The 22,906-nt window shown below is 43.0% G+C and overlaps 1 protein-coding gene across 1 annotated transcript in view; it reads left to right on the forward strand.

Annotated features, from left to right (window-relative positions):
- Nucleotides 1–22,906, forward strand: part of LPAR1 (lysophosphatidic acid receptor 1) — a 55,324-nt gene that overhangs the window by 21,343 nt on the left and 11,075 nt on the right. Inside the window, exon 3 of the mRNA XM_083719543.1 lies at nucleotides 6,861–7,608. Within this exon, the coding sequence (XP_083575669.1) occupies nucleotides 6,861–7,608 (748 nt within the window). The remainder of the gene's footprint in view (nucleotides 1–6,860; nucleotides 7,609–22,906) is intronic.

The following is a 22,906-nucleotide window of genomic DNA, read 5'->3' on the forward strand; positions in this document are numbered from 1 at the left end:
TGGCTTAAGATAAGATGGAAAATATGTGAAAAGCAAACAAATTGAAACAACCAGGGCAGCCTCCGAAAGCAATGCTTTATAGAATGCCAAGTATTTTCCCCTTCATGATGTGGAATAGTTAGCACGTAATGCATATATTGAACACTAAGGCTATAATGAAATTGTGGTCTCCTTGCCTGACCTGACCTCAATGGGTCACTGATAGAAAACCCATTTTTTCCAAGGCTTCAGATTTCTGTTTACTTAGTTGTATACAGTGGCATAGCGTGGGTTGTCATCACCCGCGGCAAGGCAAGTAATTTGCGCCCCCTAACCCGCGGATTTGCGCCCCCTAACCCTAACCCCCAGATGTTGTGCCCGGTGCGGCCGGGCCCCCCTGCACCCCCCACGCTACGCCACTGGTTGTATATGCTGTTTACATATTTTTTTCTTGGAAAGGTTCATCAAAGCAAGTAAACCTTAGTTGAATGTCATCTATGTTTTCAAGAGTCTAGTATACTGCCAGGATTTTTTTAAAAGTAAAAAGTTTACTGGTGTGATCATGCCCCCTAAAACCTTCTGTCTCCTGTCCAAAGGAAATATAACTTAATGGAGTCTGGATAATGGCTTTGCTTATTTTTTCTGCCATTCCATGAGTTTCACAAGTTGATTGTTCATTACCATCTGAGTGTTATGGTATTTCATACTGAGGAGTGTATGTCTATAAAAACCAGGCAGCATTGAAAAACCCACTTCCACATCACTGTAAACCATAATTTAAAATAAGTTGTTCCTCCCCTACTCCTGGTGTACCAGAGGAAACAAACTACAAGATGGCCTTCTCATTATTTGTGGTTTGTTTCTCTGAAGTTGAAGAAGAGCAAATGTTTAAAATAAACTGTGGCTAAATGTGATGTGCAGACCTACTCAACTTTGCACTGTTTTGAACATCTCCACTGCACAAGCATTTCAGAACAATCTTGCCTACATTGACTCCCAGTATGTTTCCAAGCACAATTCAAAGTGTTGGTGTTGACCTTTAAAGCTGTAAATGGCCTTGGTCCAGTATACCTGAAGGAGCGTCTCCACCCCCACTGTTCTGCCCGGGTTCCCTTGCTGCGAGAAGCAAAGCTACAGGGAACCAGGCAGAGGGCCTTCTCGGTGGTGGCGCCCACCCTATGGAACACCCTCCCATCCCAACTACCTGACATTTAGAAGACATCTTGAAGGCAGCCCTGTTCAGGGAAGTTTTTAATGTCTGGCATTTTAATGTATTTTTAATCTTTGTTGGAAGCCACCCAGAGTGGCTGGGGAAACTCAGCCAGATGGGTGGGGTACAAATAAGTTGTTGTTGTTGTTGTTGTTGTTGTTGTTGTTGTTGTTGTTGTTGTTATACCTCCCCCACTTGCTGTTCTGGAGGTTCTTCCGGTTCCCCACCCCCCTACAAGCCAGTTGTGTGGGGCATGGACTTCTCTCTTGCTGTTTGCTGAACGATTCACAGAATAATAGTTAGCATGTTTTATGACATAGTTGGAGACTGTGAGTTTGAGAATGCTAACCTGATATAAGGCCACAATAGGCAGTACATTATTTTTTCCTTTCTGGTTTGAAGCAGCGTGACAGGGCTGTCCCGCCTCTAAGGGAATGAGACCCATGCTTGGCTTTCTGACACCACAGCAGAAAAGGAAGTGTGGCAGGAGGGCGGGCAAGAGGTGGAGTAACCCAGATGAGCACAGTAGGGTTTCTGCTGATTCCATAAATTCTTTCAGAGTGTGTGTCATGTGGGTCATAACTGTCTTGGCCACCACTATTTTTGTATGCTGCCCCTGGATTCAGCTTAACACAATGTCAACCCTGATGAAAGAGTGTGCTATGTTATTTGTATAAATGACAGTGATAAAATACTGGAAGTAGCCCTTAGGGAATGTGGCACTTTGAGTTTAGGCTATTCCCTCACTCTTTCTCAAGAAAAAAGCCATTTGAGGGTTAAGGATAATATGACTTCTTCGTGTATGTTCTATTTCTCTCTTTCTCGCAAGCTATTTTCATTTTGTTGTTCCTTTGTAGTAATTTGACAATGAATAAATAGTAAGGAAGGTCAACACCCTATTTGGTTTTTTCCTGGCAGTCTGTGGAGGTTTGTAATCATAGCTTCCAACAGGGTCTCTTATGGTTTGTAATCATAGCTTCCAAAGAGGTCTCTGACCTCCTTGACACACAGTTGTTTCCACGGACTCCCAGTTGCTAAAAATCCCTTTTTGGTAATGCACACTTTGGACAAGCTCCTCTGTCACACACAACTGTCCAGCTCATATAACTTTCTTCGACAGTTGCTGCATATTATATACTCAGGTTTCAAACTAAAATGCAAATAGGAGAAAATAGATAATGGGATTTTCTTGAAATTTTCCTTTCGTCCTTGAAGATAGGAACAATAATATTCTGCTTTCTAAAATACTAGCAAGGAGGTGCAAGACAAGATTCAAACACCAAGATGTTGAAACCAGAACTTCCTTCAAAGGCTAATAGTTGGTTTGCTTTTTATAAAACAAGTAAACATAGAATCAAGAAGATGGTGTCTTAAAATGCCTTCTGCTTGGAGTTCAAATCTGTGGCCATATTTTACATAATACTTTAGCTGGAAGAATTGTTTGCTTGCAGTTGTTGACTGCTTTGGAATAGTAGCTGGCTGGATCAATGACTGAAGGATAATGGAATCTTATTTGGCATATTGTTATTTTCTTAAAATAAATTACAGTTTGTGTATCTTATATTTTATTGAATAGACTGTAATTAGAGTTTGTTTATTTTTAATAAATTCCTTTCACAAAGAAGAAAAAGTCCCTATATCACAATTTTCAAGGTTTAAAAATGTATTTCTACTGAAATCCAACCTAGCATACCATTTGCTCTGAACCAAAATTTAGGAACAGTAGCAAGTTTTTAAAGCTTATCAGAAGAATAGGAAACCACAATCCAATTTTCTCATACTACAGCTCTTAAATCCTATATATTTATTTGTTAGGTTATTGTGACTTTCTAGCACTTGAAGTAAGCCAGGCAATATAGGGGACATACAACTCAGTACATATTTGCCAAGGACAGAAGTGTTTGACTCCCAGCCCATTACAGTGCAAATCATCTTTGTCCTTGCAAAACTAAAAGTGGGGGATATAAATAGTGGGAATGACTGAAAGTGGTATGTTCTGGTACTTTTAAAATGTCTAAATATAAATGTACACAAATATATTATGTGAATGAAATGAATGGAGAGAACCAGAGGATAATGGAGATAGATAGTTGGCGCACAAGATAAACAAACATTAAGGGACAGCGTGAGCAGAAGGGAACAGCATGGATTCCACAAAATGAAATTTTCATGTTGCCTCTGCCCACGGTCTATACAGTGTAAGGTTTACTATCACACAGCTGGATAGAGCAAGAAGGCTTGAGAATGTACGGTACGTTTTCTGCACCTAAGTAATAGGGTTTCCCCTCCTTTAAATACCACCCATAAATAGGTAACACAGCAGAGAGTAGCAAACCCAGTGAATTGCATTTTGTAATCAGCATCTGTTCACAGCATTGTCTCAGAATAAAAATTGTTGCTTATACAGTCATACCTTGGCTCTCGAACAAATCGGCTCCCGAATGATCAAAGCCCAGAAGTGAGTGTTCTAGTTTCCGAACGATTTTCAGAAGCTTCCGCGGCTTTGGTTTCTGAATGTTTTGGAAGTGAAACGGACTTCCAGAATGGATTCCGTTCGACTTCCAAGGTACGAATGTAATTAACTTTGAAAAAAGTAGGCAATATTGTGTGCTGGGATATTCTTAGCTGAAGCCTTTCAAATAACTTAGTCTATTACAGAGGCAGTGATAGATTGCATACTCCTGTTGACTTTTCAGCTCCTGTAAGATTTCCACTGCATAGTTTTCAGACTTGCTAGTTCCACATAGTCTTTTAGCTAGGAACCGAAATCCACTGATGTTCTTAGGTCTAATCCTGCTAGAAGACATCTATTACACATTGCATTCTCTAATTACTTACAGCATGCATACATATGGCCACACTAGAAGGCACAATTATGTTACAGACAAAACTAGTTTAGCAGTTGTTCCCTTTTCTTAAAGAAGCCTTAGAACTACCGTATTTTTCCCTCTATAACACGCAGATTTTTTCTCCTGAAAAGGAAGGGGAAATGTCTGTGCGTGTTATTGAGTGAATGTGTGGTCCCTGGAGCCAAATGGCGTGAGTGGAGGCAAAAAAAAGCAGGCAAAAATCAAATCTTGCGTCTCGGAGAAGGGAAACCTGAAAAGAGGAAGCGGCTGCTTTCCTGCATTCTGCCTCAGGGTCTTACTGCCCACCCTCCTCTGTTTCCTTGCTGTGTTTGCTCAAATGGAACAAAGAGCAGGGAAAGCCCCTCCCCTCCAGGCAAGCAGAGGGGAAAGCAGAGTGTCGTCTCTGTGCTCCGGTGCTGCTGAAAACATGCAGGAGGGAGGGAGGGAGGGAGGGAGGGAGGGAGGGAGGGAGGGAGAGAGAGAGAGAGAGAGAGAGAGAGAGAGACAGAGAGCGAGTGAGCGAGCTGGCTGGCTTGGGTGGGTAGGTGAGGGAAAACTTTTGCCTTCCTTTCCTCCCTCCCGTTATACCCCTCTCCTGCATTCTTAGCCAGCTGCTTCTCTGCACACCCCTCTCGTGCTCCTTGTCCGTTCTGTGTTTTTCCTTCCCTCCCCACTTAAAATGTGGTTAAAAAGCATGGATCCACATGGATCCTCAGGATCTTTGCATTGGGTCACCCCAAATTCACCATCAGATCACATAGCATGTCCATGGCTACAGCCTGCCCCCCCCAAATCACTCACCCACTGTTGCCTGGGGCTGCAATGGTGCAAAAATGTGGTTACAAAGCATGGATCCACATGGATCCTCAGGATCTTTGCATTGGGTCACCCCAAATTCACCATCAGATCACATGTCTGTGGCCACATCATGAAGCACAAAAATGATACATCCAATGTTTCATTCAGAATGTTTTTTTCCCTTGTTTTCCTCCTCTAAAAACGATGTGCGTGTTATGGTCAGGTGCGAAAAATACGGTATAATTCTGCGAGGAAGCTTGGAGTTCACTAACTGATAGCATGCAACAATTTCATCAAAAGATGTTCCTTAGGTTTGTACGGGAGAAGCTACCCCACATAAACTGGAATGATATATATTTAAATTGTCAGGACACTTTTTGTTTTCCTCACATTAATTCTGAGGGTGCTATGTAACTGAACTACTTTATTCATTCATTGCTATCCTTTTGTACCATACATGCCTAAGGGAATGTTTGGTTCTTTATCTTTTTTATGTTTCCCCTCCTTTGATTTTGTTGTTGCTTTCCTTGTTTTGTACCTATAGAAAAATACAATAAAACTGTTTATTAACAAAAGTTTTACCGTTTGTAGCGCAGTGATAGTTAATGCCGTACTGGTGTGAAACCTAATTACTGTATTTTTTTGTGCTATAAGACATACTTTTCCCCTCCTAAAAAGTAAAGGGAAATGTGTGTGCGTCTTATGGAGCAAATGCAGATGGGAGGCTCTGCTCAGCACTCCCTTTAAAGAGCTGTGTGGGCTGCCCTTCTCCTTCCTAGGGGAAAAGCCCCCAAGAGCCACACACACGCTCTGCGTGCTCTTTAAAAGGAGTGCAGCTCTTGAGGGAGCCTTCATCCCGCTGCCCTGAAGAGGCTTTGCACGGCTATCCCATAAACAAGAACAGCAAGCAGCTATCCCAGAAGCCAGATCCCTCTTGCTGTTCTGACTTCTGGGATTCAGAATATTTTTTTTTCTTGTTTTCCTCCTCCAAAAACTAGGTGCGTCTTATGGTCTGGTGTGTCTTATGGAATGAAAAATACGGTAGCTGAATTTTCTCTTCCAGCGGCTTGTAATTCTTACGCAATCTATTTGACCACTGACTAGACAGCAAGGTGGGAAATTAATTAAGCTCGAAAGGCTTTTAACTGTTACATATTTTTTTACCCATAGAGGTAACTTTTGTTCAATACTACACGTTACTATTAAAGATGGGCAAGCTCCCTCTCCCTCATGTCAGTTTAGCTCAGAAATGAGTTGAGCTACTTGTATTTCCAAAACAAGTCCCTTCTCATTAAGGATAACTGGCCAAGTTTAGTGGCACTGAAAGCAGAAGCACATGGGGAGAGAGAATTAGAGGAATCTATCCCTCCAGGTCAAGATTAAAGTCTCTTGGGCATATGAGCTCCATCTCCTGCAGCTTCTCCCAAGGTCCATCTGGTCCGCCAGGTCTTTGGTCCTGGCACATAGTTATGTGACGCAAACCTCCCCGCATCTCTCCCCCCTTGCCCTACCAGTTCTCTCACCTTCAGCAGCCTGGTAAGTTATCTTTAAAGTGGAAGGTGGGTTGGGAATTGCATGCACTGGTGTGGAGGGTAGGAGTGAAACTGGGAATTCTTCTCCGGCTCAGATTATAACTTGGGGCTTGGGAATGTGTTGAGTTTTTTTCCTTTTTCTTTTTTGGAGGCAAGGCGTTGTTTCCAGACCTGAGCCCAGATAGGTTCACCAGCATCCCTATTCAATGCATATACTTATTGTGGAAATATATTAATAGTATCTAGAACAAAATTGGTAAATTTGAAATGGATACCAGTGACGACAGATCTGACATTACCACCTGTTAAATTAGACAGATTCAGCTCCACCAACATGTCATTTTCCATATGTTCTTTTTTTTTATAACCATAGTTTTAAAGCTTTTTTTTGTTCTTTGTTTTTGATTGATTGTTCTTGTGGTTTTTCGTTTTCTAGCACTGCAGTACTTCCATATCCTAACTTCTAATTCTGCTCTGTCTTCTTCTTTTCAGTCTACAGTGATGAGCGAACCTCAGTGCTACTACAACGAAACCATTGCCTTCTTTTACAACAGAAGTGGGAAGTACCTAGCCACTGAATGGAACACTGTGAGCAAGCTTGTGATGGGCCTCGGGATTACAGTATGTGTCTTCATCATGCTAGCCAACCTCTTAGTTATGGTGGCCATCTACGTCAACAGGCGTTTCCACTTTCCTATTTATTACCTAATGGCTAACTTAGCTGCTGCGGACTTCTTTGCAGGGCTGGCGTATTTTTACCTAATGTTTAACACAGGACCCAACACTAGAAGACTGACTGTAAGTACCTGGCTCCTTCGCCAGGGTCTCATTGACACTAGCCTGACAGCCTCTGTTGCCAACTTGCTGGCTATCGCCATTGAGAGGCACATCACAGTGTTCCGCATGCAGCTACATACCCGGATGAGCAATCGGCGCGTGGTGGTGGTAATTGTTGTCATCTGGACTATGGCTATTGTCATGGGCGCCATACCAAGTGTGGGCTGGAATTGCATCTGCGACCTCGCCCACTGTTCCAACATGGCACCACTCTATAGTGACTCTTACTTGGTCTTCTGGGCTATTTTCAACCTGGTCACCTTTGTAGTCATGGTGGTCTTGTATGCTCATATCTTTGGGTACGTGCGCCAGAGGACTATGAGAATGTCTAGGCACAGTTCTGGACCACGTAGGAATCGGGATACCATGATGAGTCTTCTGAAGACTGTGGTCATTGTGCTTGGTGAGTACATTTGGCAGATTTTCTTTTCTCACAGCCATCCCAATGGGACACCATTTAATCCTTGCTGGGAAGATGGAGGATTCATTCCCCGTCAATACTCTTGTTGTATTGCATTTCAAGAAAATGCTGTGTGTTAAAAGTATTTCATGATGTAAAATACACATTTCAGTTGTGCCTTGTTCTGTGACTGTTTACTCCTAAGTCTTCCAAGTCATAGACTGCTGGGATGAATGACTTGCTCAGTTTGCATTCCTATTTTTATAAGATCACTTTCACCAACACTTAACACCAGCATTCTAAATTGTACAAGTTACAGAGTTAACTTCCCTCCGTCCTGCACCCCAGCTGTATCCAGTATTTATCATGCAGGTGGAAGTGCCGCTGCAATTGTGGAAGGCCTTCCACATGAGCTCCAGCTATTGATGCTACTAAAGTACAGTGGTACCTTGGGTTACAGACACTTCAGGTTACAGACGCTTCAGGTTACAGACTCTGCTAACCCAGAAATAGTACCACGGGTTAAGAACTTTGCTTCAGGATGAGAACAGAAATTGTGCGGTGGAGGCGCGGCGGCAGCAGGAGGCCTCATTAGCTAAAGTGGTCTTCAGGTTAAGAACTGTTTCAGAACAATGGACTGCCGGAACGAATTAAGTTCTTAACCTGAGGTACCACTGTACTGTGGAAAGGAGGCTCACTGCATTGGCTTCCTCCTTGCTCATTGGGAGGGACACTTAACTTTCAAGGCATAAAAAGCCCTTTCATGTTTAATAATAATAATAATAATAATAATAATAATAATAATAATAATAATAATTTTTTATACCCCACCCATCTGGCTGGATTTCCCCAGCCACTCTCGGCGGCTTCCAATAAAATATTAAAATACAATAGTCTGTTAAACATTAAAAGCTTCCCTAAACAGGGCTGCCTTCAGATGTCTTCTAAAAGTCTGGTAGTTGTTTTTCTCTTTGACATCTGGTGGGAGGAGGGCATTCCACAGGGCGGGTGCCACTACCAAGAAGGCCCTCTGCCTGGTTCCCTGTAACTTGGCTTCTCGCAGCGAGGGAACCGCCAGAAGGCACTGGTATGGTATACAACAAAATAACTATCTGAAGATATTATATTTGGGTCTTTTTGTTTGATAGTTAATGCCTAGCATGTTCAGTTTAGCATGTCTTGGCGCCAGATGGTTTGCTGGCTATTATTCAGCATCCTTTTATTCTGTTGGTTCAGTATGAAGATAACTGCATTCTGAAAGCTGGATGTACATTCAGGCAGTTAATAGGAGTGAAATGCTCATTTTCCCCTGCTGAAAATATAACAAAGGCTTTGCATGTTAATGTTAGTCATACCCGACTAAGCCTCACTAAGTAACAGTGATGATTCCTACATTGTTTTGATAGTAATTGTTAGGACCGGAGCCAGCACGTGCTGTGGCTTTCAAAATATTTAAACACACACATAGCTCTCAGCAGCATCAGCCCTCATTTTACAGTCTCTCTCCAGTGTTTACTTGCACAGGGATGTGGATTTAATCATGGTCCATTATCCTTTACTAATTATTGTCTGTGGGACTGAGATGTACTTCTGTTTATGAAGCTGTTAACAATAACTTTGCTAGCTATAGAAAAGAAGATTATCCCTCTTTTCCCCTTAACATATCTGCAAGCAATATTGTAAGAAATACAGGAAACTACGCGGCTGTTATACTAAAAATATTGGAAGTTAAAACTAAAGAAGAGGATTTTCAGGAATTGGTGTTTGACTATGAGCGAAAACTAATTTCAAGGAGAGATACTAAGTTGACTTTGCCTTTGGCATAGAAAGACAGGACATAAATATCAACACAAAGGGGGAAAAATTAATTCCACTTATTAAGGTGTAAGGCCTGTTGATTTGAGTTGGATTAACTTCTGAGTAAACAAGTTCAGGATTGTGCTGCACAATGGTACTTACTTCTAAGCAGTAGCGGATGGCATGGTGCAGCCACAACACTCACCTGATCCCTCATCAGTTGCATCACTGCCACTTACCTGAAGGTGGAGGTGCAGGGGCAAGGCCAACACTGCAAATACACCAACAGAGCCAGTCTGGCATGTTGGGTTGAAATAACGACAGACAGGTAGCGAGTGTCATCTGGGAGGCATCTTCCTCGAGCAAGTCCCAAGGAGCCTCTTTTATTGATTATTACAGCATTGCCACATATGTGCTTATTGCTGATTGGTTAACACAAGTACAAAGCAAAGGTTGCATTAATCACCAATAGATTAAAGACTGGGAAAGGGAGCACAGAACTAGACAGGCATGAAGACCTCCTTATTAAACTTTTACTAGTGATTGATATAGCATTCATCCGTAGATGTGGTCAACTATGCATTAAGAACAGGTCAGAGTACGAACTCAGTGTAAACTGAACATTCTAGGAATGTTTCAGCTTAGAACGGTTTGTGCAGCATCATATGCAGAAGCGAAGCTTAGAAGCAAGACTTTCCCATCAGGCCACAGTCATGTGCAGAAGCAAGACTTTCCTTCACTGGCACTCTTGCTAGTGTGTTTGCACCTCACCACCGCCTTGCCCCTCTACCTCCCAGAAAGCAGAAGTGACACGGACAACCTGGGGTCAGAAGAGTGCCACCACCCCATCGTCATCTGAGGCCCCATCTGCACTGTGAGCTTAAAGCAGTATTGTACCAATTTAAGCAGTCATTACATAGCGCAGATGGGACCAAAATAAGCATGTTTAAGACTGCACTACACAAATATGGGTGGCATGCTTAAACAGCGTGTGGCGTTGTGGGTTAAAGCACAGAGCCTAGGACTTGCCGATCAGAAGGCCGGCAGTTTGAATCCCCACGACGGGGTTAGCTCCCATTGCTCGGTCCCTGCTCCTGCCAACCTAGCGGTTCGAAAGCACATTAAAGTGCAAGTAGATAAATAGGTACCGCTCCGGCGGGAAGGTAAACGGCGTTTCCGTGCACTGCTCTGGTTCGCCAGAAGCGGCTTAGTCATGCTGGCCACATGACCCAGAAGCTGTACGCCGGCTCCCTCGGCCAATAAAGCGAGATGAGCGCTGCAACCCCAGAGTCGGTCACAACTGGACCTAATGGTCAGGGGTCCCTTTACCTTTACCTTTTACACAAGCACCAGGGGATGCCAAGTGCAAATGTTGTTTTGATGGCTTACAAGAAGAGGTTGCCTGGTTTTTCAGAGGTGATAATTACGTTTAAATATATAAAATAAAAACATTACTGTATTGGCCCAAATATAAGCCGTACCTGCAAATAAGTCACACTTTTTAAACTGAGGGGGGGGGGGGAGAGAAAAAAAACAATACCTGGGCTGCTTCCTTCCTCCTTCTTTCCAATGGCTTGGGAGCGGTGGGCGGACTGTGCGCCATTGCCCCGCTGTCCCAGGCTGCTCTCTGGAGAGGGGGAGCAACGCCGCTTTGCCGGTGGCGTAAGGTCATGAATAGAAGCCGCTTTTTAACTTTTCACTGTTGGAATTTGGGGGAAAAGTGTGGCTTATATTTAGGCCAATATGGTAGTTTTCTTTAATAAGGAGAAGAAATAATCTTTAATAAGGAAATAATCTTTAATAAGAAGAAAGAAATGTGTTTGATGGTTTACTGAGACCATATTTTTAGAATTCTACGAAAGCTTAAGCAATTTTATAATTAAAAACTTGTAAACACTTCTACAGAGTTCTGAACACATTGAGAATAAATAGCTAGTGAGATCTGTCACATCATATCTGAATATAGCACTGGTTATTATTAGGTTTATATCCTTTACCTTTCCTTCAAGGGACTCAAGGTGCTGTATGTGATTTTCCCATTTTATCCTCACAGTCCTGTGAGATAGGTTAGACCAGGGGTCAGCAAACCTCTCCGGCAGGGGGCTGGTCCACTGCCCCTCAGAACTTGTGGGGGGCTGGAATATATATATATATATTGTGGGGGGAATGAACTAATTCCTATGCCACACAAATAATCCAGAGATGCATTTTAAATAAAAGGACACATTCTACTCATATAAAAACACACTCATTCCCAGACCATCCATGGGCCGGATGTAGAAGGCGATTGGGCCAGATTCGGCCCCCGGGCCTTAGTTTGCCTACCGATGGGTTAGACCGAGAGACTATGACTAGCCCTGTGAGTTTTATGGCTGCATGGGAATTTTAACTAGGCTTCCTCAGTCCTAGTCTAAGCACCACATTGTACAGTGGTACCTCGGGTTACATACGCTTCAGGTTACAGACTCCGCTAACCCAGAAATAGTACCTCGGGTAAAGAACATTGCTTCAGGATAAGAACAAAAATCATGCTCCGGTGGCGTGGCAGCAGCAGGAAGCCCCATTAGCTAAAGTGGTGCTTCAGGTTAAGAACAGTTTCAGGTTAAGAATGGACCTCCGGAACGAATTAAGTACTTAACTTGAGGTACCACTGTACTGGCTACCCAATATCTGCCTGCAAAACAAAAGCTGTAGTTTTTGTTCAGACAAGTAACAAATTTGAATAGTACCCCAAGTATACATTATTTTTTAGTGTCAGAAGCATGGCTGTATGGTGTTCATCACCAGTTTAGTAGGCTTCAGAGAAGTGAGAGCATAATACTTTCTGTTTGGACTTTCAGATTTAGACTTCCATAACTTATCAAGCACTTGGGTTCTTCCAAACTGAAATGTTTTAATGGAGTTCCTGAGTAGAAGGTCAAGCTGCCAATTATCCCTCATTTTTAAAGAGCTGCCATCATTGAAAGAGCAAATGAGTGGAAAATTCTGCATTCTACCTCAGGCATTTCTTTCTGTACAGCATGAATGGCAATGTTAGCAATCTGTCTCTGCCAAGACTGCATTTCCTAGTCTTGGAAAAGCTAAATAGGCCTAATATATGCTCTCAGACATGCGTGTGGAAAAGATTACTGAATGTTTATCCGCATGTTGCATGGATTTTTCCAAATAAACTTTTGGCTTTATGCATCAGTAAACCTTGTATACAATACTGTGTGGAGAGAAAGAGAGAAGTACTCCGGCTTCCCCATTGCCCTAGCACCTGGTTGTTGCATCTGTTATCTGAGACAAAATGAAGGCTCTTGCTGCGAAGGAGGAAAGGGGGGAAATAAATATTTGTGTTCTTTTAAAGGAAAAGTCCCTGCAGCTAGCTTTTAAACAAAGTTTGAGCTGCCTTAACTCTTTTTATATTGGGAGAATTAGGTACACACCAAAACCAATTACTGGATAAATGGCATTTTAATGTCTGTTGCATGAATGTGTGGCAAAGAATGCCTTAGAGTTGTGGCCTTCATGTGACAGAATAAATAAGTGTGCGAGTTCTCCCTTCACACAGCTAGGAACATAATCCGAAGATGCTGCAAGTCATTCAGCCATCGCCACAGCTTTTGGACATTGAAAGAGGAGGCGTCGTAACGACAATCGAAATACAGTGGTACCTCGGGTTACATACGCTTCAGGTTACATATGCTTCAGGTTACAGACTCCGCTAACCCAGAAATAGTGCTTCAGGTTAAGAACTTTGCTTCAGGATGAGAACAGAATTCGTGCTCCGGCGGCACGGCAACAGCAGGAGGCCCCATTAGCTACAGTGGTGCTTCAGGTTAAGAACAGTTTCAGGTTAAGAACGGACCTCTGGAGCGAATTAAGTACTTAATTCGAGGTACCACTGTATGATCTTCACTTGCATGTATAGAATATGGTGACTCTTCAAAAAGGAAGCTGCACTCATGTCATGGAGATGTGCTTTTGTGCAATGAGTTTAAGATCAGAGGTTAAGTGCTTTCGTTTTTGAAGAGCCTGTGAATCCATTTAAACCCACATTGTATACAGGCAACTTCTCTTTCTCTCTCTCTGAAGTAATTCCCTTTTTAGTATAGTTGATTGGGGGTGGGGGGCACGGATCTTTCCAATGAATAGAAAAGCGTTTTCATCCATCCCCTCTGTACTCACAGAAGGGCCAAACAAGAGAATCTTGTTTATCTGCCCAGTAAATGCCTAACATTGTGCCTGCCATCTCTTTTACAGCCTTGCTTTGCTCCAATAGGATGGTTTCCCTTCTCCAGATGGGGGGAAATCTGCTCCTGGTGGCATGAGTGATGTGGGATCCAATCGAGTTTCACAAGAGGGTTCATTGTTTTGACTTATGACTAAGATGACTTGAACCTCTGGCTGGAGCAGTCGGGAGCTGGCACACTGCATCATCCCACAGAATTGCTGAAATGTTTAATCTTGGGGCAAAGTCAAAACAGAAGAGATGCCCCCCCACCCATTCATGCTCTTTTTGTGTTTTCCCCCCTCTGAGTAAAATATTTTAAACAGAAGGAAATGATTTCATAGTTTGAGCTCTTTTCTCTTTTTAACAAGGCTGCTTTTGAAATAGCTAAAGTAATGGGGAACATAAAACTCCTTCTCCATAGCATGCCTCTTTGCTCTGGGGCTTACATAGAAATTGATTTATATAGCATACATAGGCATGGAAATGGACCTTGGTCAGGCAGTGATTCAAAGCCTAGCAGAAAAGTTTTAAATTCGAAATGTGCTTTAGAAACGAGAGCTTACGGGAACATGGTTGGTGCAGTATACTTGGGCTTCAAGCAGATTGAAATACTAGGCATCCTTTCCTGGATCCAAGGCCCTCTGAGTAAATTTGTCCAGGATTCAGGTGTTAAAAGACTATTTTTTTTTTTAGTTTTATGGAATTTCCAAGACAAATAAAAATACACTCAGTACATTAGCTAGGCAGCCCAGGAGCCACTTAAACACAGCTCTGTCTCATGCCACTAACGGGGCATGGAGGAAATTTGCAGTGGACTGGCCACATCACACATTACAAAAACTTTGGAACAGTGTTGGAACAGTTGTCATTGGGAGGGCATTTTCTGAGGCACCCCATAACAAATATTTTCACCTGGTTTGCACATAGTACTAAACCATGGTTTATTAAACCGGCTTAGCATTATGCGTCAACCATGCCCACATACTTGTGGTTGTTTAGTCGTTTAGTCGTGTCTGACTCTTCGTGACCCCATGGACCAGAGCATGCCAGGCACTCCTGTCTTCCCCTGCCTCCTGCAGTTTGGTCAAACTCATGCTGGTAGCTTCGAGAACACTGTCCAGCCATCTCCTCCTCTGTCGCCCCCTTCTCCTTGTGCCCTCAATCTTTCCCAGCATCAGGGTCTTTTCCAGGGAGTCTTCTCTTCTCATGAGGTGGCCAAAGTATTGGAGCCTCAGCTTCAGGATCTGTCCTTCCAGTGAGCACTCAGGACTGATTTCCTTAAGAATGGATAAGTTTGATCTTCTTGCAGTCCATGGGACTCTCGTCTCCTCCAGCACCATAATCCAAAAGCATCTATTCTTCGGTAATCAGCCTTCTTTATGGTCCAGCTCTCACTTCCCACATACTTAACTTTGTAATAAATCTAGATGCCAACTTTGCTGCCACATACACAGCAGTCTCTTTCCCAGAGTAGCTAACCAGCTACCTATGGAGAGCCCAAAAGCAAGGCATATCGGCAATAGCCATCACTCATATTGTTGCGTGTCGAGACCCCGCAGCCACCCCCTCGTTGGAAATAACTCACACAAGGACACGGATATTAGGTTTATGTTATTGGGCAAATTTTGTCCCCAACTTTACAGTGGTACCTCGGGTTACATACACTTCAGGTTACAGACTCCACTAACCCAGAAATAGTGCTTCAGGTTAAGAATTTTGCTTCAGGATGAGAACAGAAATCGTTCTCCGGCTGCGCGGTGGCAGCAGAAGGCCCCATTAGCTAAAGTGGTGCTTCAGGTTAAGAACAGTTTCAGGTTAAGTACGGACCTCCGGAACGAATTAAGTACTTAATCCGAGGTACCACTGTATTGAAATTACAGAATGTGAGCGGTATTGGCTTAGGCATTGATTGGACCTGACTATATCTGACTCCTGCCCATTGTGCAGGAAGTCCCAGTAAGGGTAAGCCACCGGTAGGGGGGACCCTGTCGATGCGAACCAACTCAAGCTCCCCCTGGTGTTCCCGTCGGGGTCGTGTCAAAGCCTTAGCCCCCCAGCAGGGTTTCAGACTAGATCAACACCTCTGGATTCCTTTAATGGAGTACCCTTAAGCATGGAGGGGCACGTGATGGCCACACCTCCCCTCCCCCACACAAGGTCAAAGCAAGGCATATCGGCAATAGCCATCACTCATATTGTTGTCTCCCAACAGCTTGTAACTGAGGCAAGCTGCCTCTGATCCTACTAACCATTGATAGCCTTCTCCTGCTCTACTTTGCATGAGCAAGTCACCACCACATCCTGTGGTACTGAATTCTATAGTTTCACTGCAGGCTGCCTTTTCTCTGTCCTAAATTTCATCACTCTTCAGCTCCAGTGGATGATCTGAGGTTCAGTACTGCAAAAAAGGGAGAGGGAGTCTCTGTCTACATGCTTCGCACCATAAATAATTGTACACAGCGACTTAAATTATGAGATGAATACTGAGTCAATTGCAATAATGCGCCACATGAATAAGTTTTGTACAGACATATATATATGCACATTGGCTTAGACAGGGACCACTGTCTTTAATAAAAATTCACCTTATTCAATTTGGCTCCCAAGAGGACCTCTGACACAGCAGCGTTGGTGTTCCTAGAGATTTTGGAAGATAACTGGGTTTTGTAAGGGTTTTTGAATGGCCAATGGAGCAGATCATTGTTTGCACAGCTGCAGTGAAAGAATGCCTGTTAAGAGTGGGTATTCCAAGTACTTTGAAGTGTGTGAGTGAGAGAGAAAGGAGGATGGTTTTTTCCTTTGCACAATAGCTTCGTTTTATACCCACATGTTCTGTTAAAAAGCATGTATCCTAGTCTCCTACTATATTTTATATTACCTGTTTTCATTGCTGCCTGATCATCATTATTGTTAACAATAATTCACCTAATAGTTTAGTTTGAAATCACTTGTGAAACTGAAAGCAAAGTAGGCTGGTCAAACAGAGAAACTTAATGAAAGATTGATTAGTCAAAATGCCACCAAATAGAACAGCTGGTTTTCTTCAGTATTTATAAGTAAAGCATATGTTAAATAACTTAATAAGAAGATACGGGTTAGTAATAAATTATACAATTTTTGAACTGTTTAGCACAAATTTGTAAAATCATTGCAGAATCAGAAATGCTTAGTAACCATTACCAGGCAAAATGGAAGACAGACATTCAAGAATAATACCAGTAGAAAAATGGATATGGAAATATATTCCATGATTTACCTTCTGTAAGAATCTTCAGGATTTTTCTTAGTAAAACCATCACTCAGTGGGATTTAATACCAGCCAGACTGAATAGAATTTATCTAACTTGGACTGATCATTGTTGGAGATGTAAAGCATCCAGTACAGATCTATTTCATGTGTTATGGGAATGTCCCATAATTAAGATCTTTTGGCAAGCTGTTTTACAACAAATAAGAAATATCCTTGGTTGGGATTTTGTTTGGTTATCTTAGAGCTACTACATCAGAGGAAGATTTTGAAAAGGTGGTCTTATTTATTAATGTCAGCTAGAATGCTAATTTGTCAAAACATGGGGGAAAACCTAAACCACCATCTATAGACACTTGGATTTCTAAGGTATGGGAAATTGTCTATATATGGTCAAGCTGACAGGCACAATTACAGCAGCTTTAAGTTTGGATGTCTGTTTCTGTTTTGTCAACCCTTCCTGATTACTAACGGCAACGACCATAGAATTGTAGAATTGTGAAGTTGGAAGGGATCCTGAGGGTTATCTAGTCCAACCCCTGCAATGCAGGACAGATGGCCATCCAACCTCTGCCTGAAACCTCCAATAGAAGAGTCCACCACTTTCTGAAGGAATCTGTTCCAGTGTCAAACAGCTCTTACTTTCACAAAGGTCCTCCTGGAATAGCATTAGCCTTTTTTGCTGCTACAACACTCCATTGACTCACGTTAAGCTTGTGGTCTATCAAGACCCCTGGATCCTTCTCACGTGTACCCCTGGCAAGCCAGGTCACCTCCCATCTTCTGTTTCTGCAGCTGGTTATTCCTGCCTAAGTGTAGAACCTTACATTTGTCCATACTGAAATCCATTTTGTTCATTTTGGTCCAATTCCCCAATCAGTTAAGGCCATCATGAATTCTGATTCTGTCGTCTGTGGCATTAACCATTCCTCCCAGTTTGGTGTCATCTGTAAATTGAATGAGCATCCCCTCAATTCCTTGATCCAAGTCATTTTCAAAGACGTTGGACAACAACGGGCCCAGGATAGATCCCAGTGGCACCCCACTTACGAATTGTGAATGTTATGTACTGAAGTTCTCACCCTGGGCCAGCAGGGAGATACTGTAGATAGTTATGCAAATGAAGGCTCGAAAGTGACGTTCAGTGATTGGGTAGTTTGCATGCAAATGAAGGATCGAAAGTGACGTTCAGTGATTGGATAGTTTTAGAAAGTTGCAACAGTTACGTAGTTCTGGAGCTCTATATAAGCAGGCTGACTAAGCTCCTCAGTTCAGTTCTGTTCTGGCCTGTGAATAAAGAAGAGCTGTTTGAAGAATCGCTGTGTCGTCTGATATGTTCACCCACAACTTAACAGTGAATATGTTCCTGCTTATGTTTTCCCCTCCGCCTTCAACTCTTATTTAATTTTTAAAAGGTGGTATATTGCTAAAGTGAATATTTGACTGGAGTGAGGCAAGGTTAGGTCATGATATGAGCATTCTTTGTTATCTGGCAGTGCGATGCTTTGTTGGCTTTTAAAAATAAAGATAATACTGTGTGTTAATGGAACCATAGGAAAGCAGCTGTCTTTCAGAGGTGACAAAGGCTCTGCAGCATTGCTACTCATAAAAAAAGAGAAAGATGTGGTGACAAGCTGTGAAACGAAACAAAACTAAGGGGCCAAGAAGGTGATCTAATAATCTTTGGATGTCCACACTAGCTCATTCTCACATTCAAAAATTGTCCAAGGAACAATGGGCAGTTGACATCTCATGCTCTTCTGAAACAAGGTTCCTCCAGCAACAGAGAGCCTATGGTAGTTTCCCATGGAGCAGTTGACACAAGGTTTACAACAGGCGAGGATGCATCAGGGTAAGAAGTGTATTTCCCCCAAAATAAAATTAAGAGCTTTCAGAAAATGCCATAGGTGCAGTACAGAAGTGCAGCAATGATAGAAGTCTGGACCAGAGTCCATAACTAATGGTGTGGGGAAACTCCTCAGTTCCATTGTGGGAATTCTAGGCAGAAGAGCCATATAAAAAATAAAGAGGGTGTGGCTGAATTGTAAGCTTAGGTACACATCCTTAACATACATCTGCATACTAGTGTGGTGTAGTGGTTAAGAGCGGCAGTCACATAATCTGGGGAACCGGGTTCGCGTCTCCGCTCCTCCACATGCAGCTGCTGGGTGACCTTGGGCCAGTCACACTTCTTTGAAGTCTCTCAGCCCCACTCACCTCACAGAGTGTTTGTTGTGGGGGAGGAAGGGAAAGGAGAATGTTAGCCGCTTTGAGACTCCTGAAGGGGAGTGAAAGGCGGGATATCAAATCCAAACTCTTCTTCTTCTTCTTCTATTTTCACGGTTATCATCAGTGCCAAGCAACTGAGAGTGTGCTAAAGCAACATTCTAAAGTCTTAGCAAACCTTGAGTCAGCCCTTGAACGGTTAACCCATGACCTCATGTTATTGTTTCAGTGTTTCTTATTATATTTGCCATCTAAATTGCAGGCAAACCCATAAGGACATAAAAATTATTGTTCTATGAGTGGCAGCTACAATTCTAATGATAGAAACAGACGTGTAAGCTGCAGCAAGATTCCTTGGTGCCTGTATTTTTTGGCCTTTGTGCACTATGCTCCACCCCCCCCCCCATGCTGCTTCCATCCCATTTAGGGTGAATTCTTTTTGCACTCATCTGCCTATTATTATTATTAATAATAATAATACTAGTACTATTATTATTTACTTAACCACCATCTCTGAGATATAGCACAGCTCCAGAAGATTTTACTGAGTTAGGCAAAGCCTGAAGCTGGAGAAAAGACATTCTTGAGTGGATGGCTGCTGAAAGAGAAGAACTATTTAATTTCTTTTTAGCTGGGTTTTTCATCAACAGTGCTTGTTATTTCAGCTCAACCAAGCATTAGGAGCCTCCATTGCTTTTCCACATGGCATGGCTGCTCTTACATTTAAAATCCCCCTCTCTTTAGTGGAAAACTTCCATAGTAACTCTGGAATGCTAAGGAGTGTGTTGGGGCTTATAGGCTGTACTTGACCCACTTAAACCCCTCTTTAAAAAAATAAAAATAAAAATATCAAAAAATGAGAGATACTTCCAGAATGGACTGTTTCTAGAACAAACACTGAATAAAGGCTTTCGAATAAGGAAAGCTACTGCAGGGTCACCACTGAACCCATACATTCTTAAAGGAGATATTATTCTTTTCTGATATATTCCTCTTCCTTGCAGAAAATATTAATTAGAACTCAATTTAGGGTGTTTACAAAGGCGTGCCTACCAACAGAGGTCAGTATAATGTGGCCTCAGAGTTATTCGTTGAGTATCTGAGCTCTAACACTGAATGAAAAGTGCTGTTGAAATTACTAATAGAAATTACTGAGCCAAAACTCACTGGCAGAGTACCTGGTTTGCATACAGAAGACCCCAGATTCAACCCTCAGCATCTATAGGTAGGGTTGAGAATACCCTGTCTCAAACCTGGGGGGAGGCAGTCGTCACCAGTCAGTGTTGACAATACTGAGCACATGGACCAATGGGCTGGCTCGTTATAAGGCAGCTTCCTACAATAATTATGGGAGAGGCCATGGACCAGAAACTCCAAAAGTTCACTTTTTGTTGCCTTTCACACTCGGCCATTGGGGTCAGGTCTGTCCTACTCTGCCTCCACTCCTCCTACACTGTTGGTCGGCTTGCCTGCCTGCCTCCATCCATCCCTCCACTCACTGTCTTCCCTCCTTCCTCCTCCTTACCTTGCTTTTTCCTCATCCTGCAGCTCTTTCCTGCTCTCTCCATCCCAGGCTCACTGGGTGCTCTACCCGTACTTTTGATAACACCACTGGTTGACTGGGGAGGGGGCCCCGCAGGGCTGCTGCAATGGCCCACACCAGCAACCGGATTCCTCCACCAAGGCGGACAAAGGAGTCTACGCACCTCTCTCGGCTGCCCAGAGCAGCGAAGGAGCAGCCCAGGGAGCGGGCAGGTGGGCTCCTAGCCACTCTGAGAGCCAGAGAGACACAATTTGTGTGCCCCCCCCACTGGACTTCCACCCTTGGTGGGATCCAACCTGACCAACCCCTTAGCTCTTAAGTTGCATCCTTGGCCGACTGCTAACACTGTTCTTATATGGCAGGAGTGTTTCCAAGTGCTTATAGGCTACAGCTCCCAGCATCCTTGACCATTGGTCATGCTGGCTGGGGGCCTGATGAGAGTTGGAGTCCAACCTTTGTGGTACAGTACTGCGTCCTTATATAAAAGCTGAGAAAGAGCTGGCTCTAAATATAGGCCAATATGTGCTTTGGATTGAATGTCAATATGACATGAAAGCATTAGTAAAATACGATACTTCAACAACACAGGAAAATGTTGGCAGGCCTATATTTTTAAAAGCAAGAAAGGTGGTTTTAATTTGTTCCAGTGTGCAGGCTGCCTTATAGTTTAGGGTTTGTTGCTTGGATTCAAATCTACCCAGAGGTTCACTCGTGCAAATGAAAACAAGGGCATCCCCATCAGTAGCATGGAGATTACTCAAAGGGACTTGCCCTCGGGTCAAGTTCCCAGGCAGCACCAATAAGGAATCTGTAATAATAATAATATAATATTGCTGAACTTCAAGGTGGATTTTAAAAAATAGTAGCAAATATAAGACTTAACGGTTTTAAAAGTAGCCCCTGCCCTGTGATGCATAAACTAGAGAAATGACAAAGCTCTTAGATATATTTATCACACACTTGAGAAGTCAAATGTGAATAGTGCCTTTGAGCCAATTATTTCTGACTTTCACTTTGTGCTTCAGGTGACCTCTTGTGGTGAGCCATGGATCTTGCAATAACATGGTTGTGTTGCTGCTTCATTGCCACGGAGATTGTCCCAGCAGTGGCCCCGATTTCAAAATATCTTTGCATTCACAGAGCTGGTGTATTTATTGTCCTTAAAGCAAAATTGGCAAGTGTTTTGTAGTGTTTTGAATGTATTTGGATTAAATCCTGAGAGGTGGTTAAGCTATTCAGCTTGCCTAAGTTGCATGTTTTCATCTGGGGAATGGCTTTTTTAAAAAGAGGGTTGCTTGCCATTTTTTCTGAAAATAGCACGCCCCTTTTAGACCATTGTTGTTTGCTGTGGGAAAATGTCAGCTCCATCAGTGCGTTAAGGAGCAGCTTTAGATGGCAACCCTTTTAGATCTTGTGTTTTTACAGGGATGTGGTGCTTTCCAAAACAGTGCTTAGAAATGTGGGACCACTGAGCATTGTTTGATTCAGCTATCAGTAAATTAATGGACCCAGTTCAACACTGTAGCTCAGAAGCGATGAATGACCCCCTGAATTCCTTCTGCTCCCAGCCCTGTAATCTGCATCCTTTAATTAGCCTGCCTTTATTTTGGCCGATGCCTAATGAGCGGCAGTACTTTGGTTCATGCCAAAGACAGAAAGTGCTGCACCAATTTCCTCATGCTTGTTTTTCAACAACCACATTTTTTTCAGGTAGTAGTATCTCAGAAAGCTGGAAGATCACCCAGTGCAACTGCTTGCACTCACGCAAAATCCCTTATGCCTCAACATTTTTAATGAATTAGCATGAGTATCCAGATGTATGGGTTGCCAGCACCAAGGATGCTTGCAGCTTAATACAGTGGTACCTCGGGTTACATACTAGCTTCAGGTTACAGACTCCGCTAACCCAGAAATAGTACCTCAGGTAAAGAACTTTGCTTCAGGATAAGAACAAAAATCGTGCTCCGGTGGCGTGGCAGCAGCAGGAAGCCCCATTAGCTAAAGCGGTGGTTCAGGTTAAGAACAGTTTCAGGTTAAGAACAAATCTCCAGAACAAATTAAGTACTTAACCCGAGGTACCACTGTACTGTAGAACAGGCACCCCCAAACTCGGCTCTCCAGACTACAATTCCCATCATCCCTGACCACTGGTCCTGTTGGCTAGGGATGATGGGAATTGTAGTCCCAAAACATCTGGACGGCCGAGTTTGGGGATGCCTGCTGTAGAAGGACAGTACAGATGTTGTAAATGGGTTTTTGGCAACAGGTTCCC

Source organism: Podarcis gaigeae (genome assembly GCF_964106915.1).
Source record: "Podarcis gaigeae genome assembly, chromosome: 17".
Lineage (NCBI taxonomy): Eukaryota > Metazoa > Chordata > Lepidosauria > Squamata > Lacertidae > Podarcis > Podarcis gaigeae.